This window comes from Phoenix dactylifera, chromosome 6 (assembly GCF_051530095.1).
Source record: "Phoenix dactylifera cultivar Ajwa chromosome 6, Ajwa_hap1_PhDact_Kaust_v1.1, whole genome shotgun sequence".
Classification (NCBI taxonomy): domain Eukaryota; kingdom Viridiplantae; phylum Streptophyta; class Magnoliopsida; order Arecales; family Arecaceae; genus Phoenix; species Phoenix dactylifera.
In genome coordinates, this window is record NC_143195.1 from 2,910,874 (window position 1) to 2,921,196 (window position 10,323).

A 10,323-nucleotide genomic window follows, 5' to 3' on the forward strand; every position below is an offset into this window, starting at 1 on the left:
TCAATACAAAATATGAGTCTAAATCAAAAGGTGAGGATAAAATTTTCGGTCAATAAAAATTAAACATAAATTAGTTGTCAATCCAAAAAGCAAACCTTAGTTATCCCATGAAAATATTTGTAAAAGTGGAGCTGTGCCTAGGTGGAGACATGCTCCGTTTATAATAGTAGATAATAATATTCTTTCTTATAGTAGAGAGCATATATTAGTAGAGATAGTAGAGGTATATTAGATATATGCTCCATTTATTGAATTCTTATTTTAGGCATAAAAATAAGAGATATTAATTAAAAATTCTAACCAGACTAATATGTCATAACCATACTTTTCACGTGCATTAGATGTGCCAAATTCTGTTATGGTTTAAATGACATAGTTTACGGGTTAGTTAGTCGGTCGACCCGGTCCGAGTGATCACGTTTTGAACCATGGGTTCAAAACCATGCGCTCCACCGTTCTCCTCTTCTTTCTTATCTTTATATGCTTCTTGTCTTGCCGTCCCTTCTCCTCCAGCTCGTGCGTCCGCTTACTAACTCTGGAAATAGATCGAACCGAGTCGGAGACTCAAAACCGGTTCAGACCAACCGGATTGAAAGCAGACCGAGCGTAAACCGACCAATACAACTCGTCAGATTCCGGTCCTTTGACGTCCCTGCCGACCCACATTCAGACAGACCCCCGTAACGGACCCCCCGCTACCCGTCAGATTGCGATCCAACCGTCTGAAACCAACTTTCCCAATATGGCGTTCCCTCGGACGCATCGACTTCCCAATCTTATTACACGTGGCCCCACCTGAACTACCCAACTTCTCTCCACCCGATCTTCATCGCACGGTTAGATGTGGAATGTGTTTTAACTTATCTTGTTCCTAGAGAGCACCATACGTCGCCTTCCGGCCAAGTATTTAAACCGGACTCGTCCGGTTCGAGAGAGCTCGTGTTTTATTACCACAACCCTCGGAGAAAGAGAGGAGAGAGAGTGAGGGGGGTTCTGGTCACCGTCTTTGTCTATTTATTATTTATTTTATTATTTCCGGAATCCTGCGAGAAAAACGAAAAAACCGAGAAAAATGGGAGAAAAACCGGAATCTTAGGCGGAGATCGTCTTCGATTCGTCGGCGGAGGACAACGCAGGAGATCGAGGTCGGGGAGCAGGCGGCGGAGGAGAGGGAGAAGCGGCAGCGGCGATGGTGGTGTAGATGAAACCCTAGGGAGAGTGAAGGAGGGGAGGACGGCGAAGGATGAGATCTTCTTTCTTGTGAATGGAAACCGTAGGCCGGAACGGCAGCGGCCTCCTGACCGGATCCGCGGGCACCTCGCGAGACGATCCACCGGCGGCATTGGGCTTCGGCGCTTGCCTTCTCCGGCGGCTGACGGGATCCCCTCCGCCACGGGATCGGTGGTTTGTAGGGTTTTAATCGGTTCTTTTTTCCTTTTCTGTTTGATTTTTGTGGGGTGGGTTCTGGGAGGGAGGGGATGGGGATATCCGACGGCGGAGAGGGAGGAGGGATCGGCGTGGACTGCTCGGTGGGGACCATCGTCTGGGTGCGGCGGAGGAACGGCTCGTGGTGGCCGGGGAGGATACTCGGCCCGGATGAGCTGTCGGCGTCTCATCTTATGTCGCCGAGATCAGGGACGCCGGTCAAGCTCCTCGGAAGGGAGGACGCAAGCGTGTGAGATTCTCTTTGCCTTTTTTGGGTTTTTCTGAGTTCTTTTGGATTTTCCGAGATTTTCCGATGCGTGCTGGGATTTGAATATCTGAAACTACGATAATCTTTAATCCGCAGTATGTTTGATTTAACACTTACTTAATCCTTTCCATCCGTATATTTTGATTTTTCTCTTGAAGTTCTGGAGAACACTTATTCTGCTATAACACAATGGGAATATTATGGCATGCATCCACAATTGCTCTTTAAATTGATGCAGGCATGCACTAATCTCGTTTCCGATTTTTTCACTTTTATGGTACAATGGGAGTTCCTTCTTTCATGTATAATAAGCAGAGCTTATATTTGATTTTTAAAACTTTTAAAAATAAAAAACATAACTGCTAACGTGGTCTTCTAATCACACTCAATAATAGGTGATTCTCAAGTCTGCCCGAACAATCTAGCCTCTTGATTAGTTTGGTGCTTATTTGATAGCTTTATAGATACCAGCAAATGGCTGCATGCTGAAGTCCTGCATCCAGATATTGTATGTTGGGAAAGCTAACATAGAGTGAATTTCAGAATTGAATTGTCCGATCATTTCTTCCCAATGGCAGTGATCAGACATAATTTGGTATAAGTGTTTAACTGTAGTTAAATGAATAAGAACATGTTATGAAAATATGGGAACTGAAACTTTGGTTCAGATTGGAAATCTACCTGAAACTCCATGCATGGTTTTCATGGTAGATGGAACTATAAAGAGTCTAGCTTTTAGCAGGGAATGAGACACCACTAAAATCAGCCAGGTACTATTTGATATGCTGTCCAGATTTATTTTCTTTATTATTAAATTGAGTCCATAGGTGGATATACATTGCAGAAGCCATACAAATTTTTTGAAATGCAAACCTCAGTAGAATATTTAAGTCCTAGGGTATGAGTACCAATTATGACAGCACATATAACAGTTGGTTATCATATTTCTTATGGTGTCTGTTGGCTTTTGATCAGCGTGGCCTACAATGCTATATGAGATCTAGACCTGGAAACTATTTTTGCCTCTGATCTGTGTCACATGTAATATTATTGATCTCGACCAGACTTTTCAATTCAACTTGAAATGGAAATTGTGTACATTCTGTTCAGCTTGATAGTTAAATCTTTCAAAGCAAAACCATGCAAATTACTTTTATTAGGAGGATATCAGGATCTCAACCAATAGAGTGGCAAGGAAAAAAAGGGATTATTGGGTCTCCTTCATCCACATATTTTTTAAGTTTATTAAATTAATTACTAAATTAAGGTTGTTGTGAAATCCTAGCTTAATATTTAACATTACTTGTATGTTCCTGTCATTGTTTAGAAGACTGCAGGTGGGAGATGGGTGGGTAGGGGATTGTTTAGTGCCTAGGTGTTAGATTGGCACCCAAAGTTCAAGGTGGTCCTGTGCATTAAAAAATACAAAAAAAAAAATGAAATATGAGGAGATCCCTTAAAATTTGGAAGATAATACCCACTAAAAGTTGTCATATACTAGTGATAAATCTGAAGGTAGGACAATACCCAAAGCATTAAAAGAATTAAACTGAATATTATAATGAACTAGGAGATGATATGATATCATGATAACTCAAGGATGGGACAATAGATGAGAATAGCATTAAAGGTATGAAAAGAATATAAGCTAATAGATGAACTAATGAGATTATCAACTATACCCATTTGTTTCCTAATCTTCATAGTTGGCCCAACTGCAGGGTAGCTGCTGCTCTCTATGATAGCCCCACTGCTATTGTTAAGTAGCTCCCTCTCTCTCTCTCTCACTCACTCTTGTGGGTGGGGGTGGGGAGGGGGCAGGGTAGGAGTTGGGTCAGGGGGCTGAACATTATGTCGAGTTTGGCAGGCAGGTCATGATGAGCTAATAATAGCCATTGTTCAATTTCAAGATATATTTGATGTTTTCTTGGACAGACTAACACTAGTTAGTTTAAATTTTGGGTTGACCTGTAATGATTATGAATGAGACTGCTAAGATCTGAATTTGATTCAATGAAGGTAATAAATTCAATTTTACAAGAGGTTTGAGTTCTTAATGATTTTTAGGCAATTATATTTTTTGAGACAGCATATACTGCCACTCTAGTACTTTGTACAAACATTATGGGGTAATTTGATAGCAGGCAATCAATCTAAGTGCACCTCATGTCAGTTTTGTGGTAGCCTTGTGTTTTCAGATGTCATGTGCATTACAAGATTCGAATTGTAAAGTTACCTGAGATGCTGCTTATTTTTTTGTATTTTTGTTTGCTTGTTGAGTTTTCTTTGGTTATATTCTTGCCCTACATTTGTGATCATGTTATATATAGATGGAATTACCTTATCTTATGATGCCAACATCATTGTCACAGTGTTTAAAGTTTGCTCTTCGGACTAAGGTGATACTGGCCTTAACCTGAGCACCTATAAGTTGGATTATTTTGTGGCTGGATTTCTGAATACCTGTACCTTCATTAATAGTTTGTTATCTTTCTTATCTGTTAGCTAATGGTATCTTGATAACTCATGATGTTAACAATAAGGACATCTTTATTGACTGATTGCATTATGGATGCTTTTTGGTTGGTTAAATCTTTAATTGGTGTAGGGGAGATGGTTTGGTAGTGTTAGGCAGGTTCATGCCCTTTTGATGGATTTGTTTATGTAATTTCAATTTTTAGGGGTCTTTGATTTAACAGCTGTATTGCTGATTGACCATGTGGGCACAACCATCTTGATTGTGATTGTAGAATGATGTTGGAGCACATGATTGCCTGATAGGAATCTTCCATTGCATTTCTTTGGGAAGAACTAAATGGTGTTTAAAAATGGTATAGCTTGCAGGCCTGGTTAACATATCTGATAACAAAGTGTTTTAGGTGGAGCTTTAGTGTGTGTGTGTGTTTTTTTTTTTTTTTGGGGGGGGGGGGGGGGGGAGCTGGTTGTTAAGTCTATTTTTGTATCTTTTAGGGGTGCTAGTTGGCATATCTCTAGTTGTGCTATTAAGTAATTAAGGTAAAGATTTCAGGGAATAGCTGGTGGTGAAGTTTTTCTATGCATTACTAGGGGCTCCAGGTAAATTATGACTTTCTGTTTTTAGTTAGATATGGCTTTGCATGACCAGGGAAATATTCAACAATCTAGGTTCATTTGGAAGTAATTGTACACAAATTAAGCCGGAGTAATATTCAAGCTTGCTTCATCCCGTAATGTTATTATGATTTTCAGCAGTTAGGTATTAACTGGTTCCAGCTCTACAACATTCAGCTTGTTAGGATTGCATTCACCATATGAACAATTGCTACATTATGCATATGTTGAAGACATTTCAATTACCACCTAGGGTCTTTCTGACATTGGTTTAAATCTCTTTCTGGTCTCCTTTGCTTAAGCTTTCTTCTTTCATCTGCTTTTGTCTACTTCCTTATTTTGACTTGTGTAATTCAGCTCGAGAATATCATTTCAAGCAACAGCTGAATCTATTTCAAAAGAAAAAAGAAATTTGAACTGCCTTTTTTATTTATAATGGAATTGACATCAAGATGATAATATTTATATGTGACGCAGCTAAGATATTTAAGTGCCATCATTCTCATTTTTAGCTTCCATTCTTGCGATGAAAACGAATTTTGGTTGAATGTAGTAGTTTTCAAATATCTGAGCATATATCACTGAATTTTATTGTCTTCTCATTCCTGCGTGCATTTGTGGATGTAGCTTCTGCTTCTTAGAGCCATGTGATTCTTGGCAGCTCATTTCTTTGTTATCAATTTCTGTTTATATCATGAAGTTTTTATCTATGCGGCAGCATTGTTGACCAATGAGTATCCAAATATTGCCATATTTTTTTATTTAAATGTCGGAAACAATTTCTTTAAGCAGAAACCTCTATGAGAAATATATTCAACATCTGAATTATTCTTCATGCTGCCATCCTTTTTGCAGGGACTGGTACAACTTAGAGAAATCCAAACGTGTCAAGGCATTTCGATGTGGTGAGTTTGATGCTTGTATTGAGAGGGCCGAAGCTGCACAGGGCATTCCTATCAAGAAAAGGGAGAAATATGCACGCCGAGAAGATGCTATCCTTCATGCTCTAGAGCTTGAGAAGAAGCAGCAGAAGTCAGGGGTTGCCTCGAACAGTATGGCGAATAAACCTTCAGCTATTATGAAAAAAGAATTTGAGAACTTATCTTCAGAATTGTGCATGAGAAATGATGAGCCTCGAGTACATGGTAAATATACAAGCCACAAGCCTCAGATGCTTTCAAGAAGAGCAGGTTTGTCCCATGAAGAAGATAATATTGGAAATCCCATGTATTTAGACAAGGGAAAAAATAGTAACCAATTTGTGTTTGAAGAGGATATTCCTGAAAATGTTCCTAGGATGAGAGGTTTGCAGGATTTTGGCCTTCGAATAGCTCCATCAAAGAGAAAGCTGTCTCAGTCTGTTGACAATCACATGGATATTTCTAATGCTGGGCATACAGTGGGAGTTGCCAGTCATGGTGGTAGCAGCAAAAATTCCTTCCCCAATAAAAAGAAAAGATCACAGGGGGGTATGGTTGAGGAGTCGCTTGTTAAAAAACGTGATAGGCGTCGACCACTTAATCAGGTTTTGCAGAGTAGTCCAAAATTAACCGCTCCTCATTCTTTTCAGCCTGATCATGATAGTGGTGTTGTTTTATTGCACGGAGAAAAGGACCATATGGCTAGTATATGTCGGGCAAGAAGGAGCAGATGCATCTATCTACCTGCTGATTCAAATGACTCTCTTGATCATGGTGGATATCCTTCTGAACAAACACCAGCAACACTGTTTGGAAGGGACAACTGCCTTGAGCACCCTGCTACTTCAACAGATGAATATACATCTTCTGAGCTGATGGAAGTAGACGACTCTGATTTTTCTGGAAAGGCATACCTTGAAACTGATGTTGAAGAGGAGGCTGATCTGTTAGAAGGTACTGGCATGATTTTTGCTTTTCATTATGTTAACAGATTTTTTTTCATCATAGCAAGTTAACATCTTATTTTTAAAGTAGTAGCACCTTGCTTTTCTGATAGTTTTTGTTTCCCATTCTCTGTTGTGGCTGGATTTTTGTGGTATTTAAGCCTGTAACATAACAATCTTAATGTTTGCTGTAGGAAAAAAAAAGCTTCTGCTATCGTACTAATCGTAGTGTGCCCCCCTCAGTTGGAAAGCCAAACATGTAGAATTTGGTGCAACGTGCAGTCTTAAGATGGCTCTTCATGTTGCTCATTTACTGCTGTAAGAATTGATTGAAATAAAATGATTAGGCAGGATTGATTTAGCGCCCCTACATTAATTAAGAAACAAAACATGCACAATTTGATGGCAGATGCACCTTCAGGATGGTTTTGTTTGTTGCTCATGTAATTCTATGAGAGTTGATATATATGATCAGGAAGGATACATTAACATGATTAAGCAAGAAATATAGCTGATTGTTGAGAAAATTATTTTTTTTAAAAATGGCGTTTTGACTCATCTTTTAGCTTCAGTTGACTTAGTTGGGCAATTGGAATTGAAAATAGTTTGTCATTGTCTTGTTGTGAAAGAAAAACATGCTCGTTTGTTTTGATTCCTTCCATTAGCTTACTCAAGAAGTCCAAACATTGTAAAGTTTGATAATCACAGAGCTTCAAATTTGGTTTTAGTAACTTTTGAATTGTGTTGCAAGAAGTCTCTGGGATGACAGGGAAAAAATTCTCTGTGAAATTGTTGAGACTATTTTGTCTGTTGTGTATTCTTGGAGTATAGTTATGGTTTTGGAACATAGTTTTTTCAGGCATTGCAAACAGAGGATGTTTTTTTTTTAAAAAAAACAGCTTTATCAGCCTTACAAGTAATGATACTTTAGCAACTCAATCACATTTATGCATGCAACTTATAAAATTTTTAAATGTTAAATAGCGGACAACCCTTGCTTGTATCTTGCCTGCTTGTGTGCTTTTTGAAAAGGAAATAAGGACAACTAAAATGGAGGGTTTAAAAACTTTAAATCACTTAGCTTAGGAGATGAACCAAATGCTTCACTAGCCCATCAACTTTTTATTTTTCTAAAAGTTCCTTTTTTAATGACATACGTTTAGGTGGGAACCATATAGAAGATGAGATGTGCATATGGGTTTCAGTCAACCTATGGAATATCACTCTAGAGGTCCAGGTGGCTGTCGTGGTGTGAGAGGGAGAGGGTGGGGGGAGAGGCCTTTGAAACAATATAAGATGGTTATATATACTCTGGATTTCATTCTTTTGATATTCTCATGTAACATTGGTTGTTTTTTTCTGAATTTTTAGAAGTATTTTCCGGGAAAAACTGCTTAACGTAGTGCAAGAATTACTAAAGCTGCTGAAATCAAAATTATATTTTACGATCTATTAATCCCTTTAGTTTTGCAATCTGTAATACTGGAGTTTCGCAGAGCCTTTGTGGTGCATTAATTTCAATTCTGTATTGTATCTTATTATTGTAAATAATTTCCTTTCTGCATTTAATTGTCTTCAGCAGACACCGACTCTTGTTACATTGTTGATGGTCTGAAAATTCCATTATATGCCTCTTGAGTTCCCCCTACGCTATTTGATCTTGAAACTGTTTTTATCATGTGAGTTACATGTTTTATATTGGTTTTGTTTGCAGATACTACAGTGTCAGGAGCGAAAGGCTGTGAGCCCTCTGCATATCAAGTTTCTGAAAAATTCACAAATGTGGACGATAATGAGGTGGCCCTTTCTAGTTTACATCCTCAGGAGCACACTGCAGATGTTTCTGCTGAGATAGGAGTCTCCAAATGGCATATGAAAAGGAAACGCAACATTCGTAATATAGCAAAGCGCAGTGGTTCTGTAAGAGGGACAACATATGAAAACAAGGGAAGGGAAGCTTCTAGCCAGAGGACTTCAGTACGCGACTTCTACCATAAAAGGGAGTTTAACTATGCTCGTGATGAAGTTGATTTGATTGGTAAGGATGTGGGTGGTGCAGAATTGACTGGGTATGGTAATCGAAGATATTCCTCTGTTCTGAAAGCAGCCAGAGATCGTGGGAGAAGTCACATTAGCTTCAAAGATTCTGACAATGATTCTCATATGATTTCCCCATCAGTCTGGAAATCTGGAGGCCCATATCATGTGGCTCGTAGGGCATACCAGGAAGATTCTGACGAGTGTTATGAGACAGTTTATGGTGCTCGTCTCAGTGACAGGACGAGGCCTATGCTGTTTGATGTGGATTTGAAGGTTCAAGCAAGTTATCAAGGTGAGCATGTTCCTCTGGTTTCTCTGATGAGCAGATTGAATGGCAAAGCAATTATAGGACACCCTGTTCAAATTGAAATACTCAAAGATGGTTCCACTGATCCACTTGTTTCTAGAAATGTTTTTGGTCTGGATGAAAATACAGCATGCCCACCTGTCTGGAGGACTGCAAGAAGAACTGCCATGCAACGAGTTCCTCGTTCTAACCCATCAGCCTTGGATGGTGAAGATGCTGGTGGTCTTCAATATAGAGACAGAGAAAGCAAACCTCCACTTAAGAAATATTCTGGTCATTTCAATCAACAGGCCAAGTTGGTGAAGAAGAGTATCTCTCAGGCCCGCCAGCCGGCATTAGGGAAGTCCCAGAAGAAGAGTTCTAGAAGAGCACCTCCATCTAGTCAGAAAACTAGAACTCTATCTTCTATTGGAACTGAATCGAAGTTCAGTGGTGAGAACAGGGGTGCAAAACCTGTTCCGGGTATTAGTATTTTGGGTGATTTGATTAAACCAGAGGGGACAGTGCCTCTGGTCACATGTGTCCCTGTGAAGGTGGCCTTTAGTAGAATTCGTGAAGCAGTAGGGAGGTCATCTTTGGCTGATCGTGTATGGGTGGCCAGTCCAGCTGTGAAGGATTAGTCTAGTTGTAGATGGCAATTTTGGCCACCCTTTGCTTGCAAAGCCTCATGTACAATTAAAAGTTTACATATCAAATTTTCAGTAAAAACATTTATCATTAGGTAGGTGATGCAAGTCTCTCCAAAGCTTAATCCGGTGATTCTGTTTCACCAATGCCTTGCAACTGAACCTGATAGGCTGGTGTACAATGTATCATGGCAATCATATGTTTCTATTCTGATGGAGATGGCGACTTGTGTAGTTGGTCTATCATGGCAGGGTGCTCCAAAGTACAGCATGTGTTGCTGATCTGGTATTTCGACCTTTGGGTTGGCTGACTTGAATCTCTGTAAAGTGCTAACTGCACATTTAGCATATTAGCTGGTTCTGCCTTTTGATATACATATATACCTGATAGATACCAGTTTAACTTATTGCCATTGTCTAGCTGCTTCAAGTGTGTACTGGGGTCATCATTGAAGAAATGGGCCGAATGTTAGCTATTTGCATTTGTTACCCTGTCGAAGAATCTTCTTTTCTGCATAAGAGGGACTGTTGGAAAATCTTGTACTTCTGCTTCAGGTTCGTCCTCGTGTACATAAACTTTGTTCTGTTTGTTTGTTTGTTATATGATAATAAGATGATCACATTAACTCTCTTTCCTTTTTTTAATAAAAAAAATTGAAAGGTACAAAATAATGCACAAGGCTTGATGGCAGTGCAGGAGCAC

At 39.4% G+C, this 10,323-nt stretch overlaps 1 protein-coding gene across 1 annotated transcript; it reads left to right on the top strand.

The window, feature by feature from the left end:
• Positions 1-934: 934 nt before the first annotated feature.
• Positions 935-10,251, top strand: LOC103703817 (Tudor/PWWP/MBT superfamily protein). Its single transcript, XM_008786821.6, has 3 exons — positions 935-1,675; positions 5,639-6,657; positions 8,362-10,251. The coding sequence occupies exons 1-3, from the start codon at positions 1,479-1,481 to the stop codon at positions 9,612-9,614; spliced, it is 2,469 nt and encodes an 822-aa protein (XP_008785043.4). The 5' UTR covers positions 935-1,478; the 3' UTR covers positions 9,615-10,251.
• The last annotated feature ends 72 nt before the right edge of the window (positions 10,252-10,323 follow it).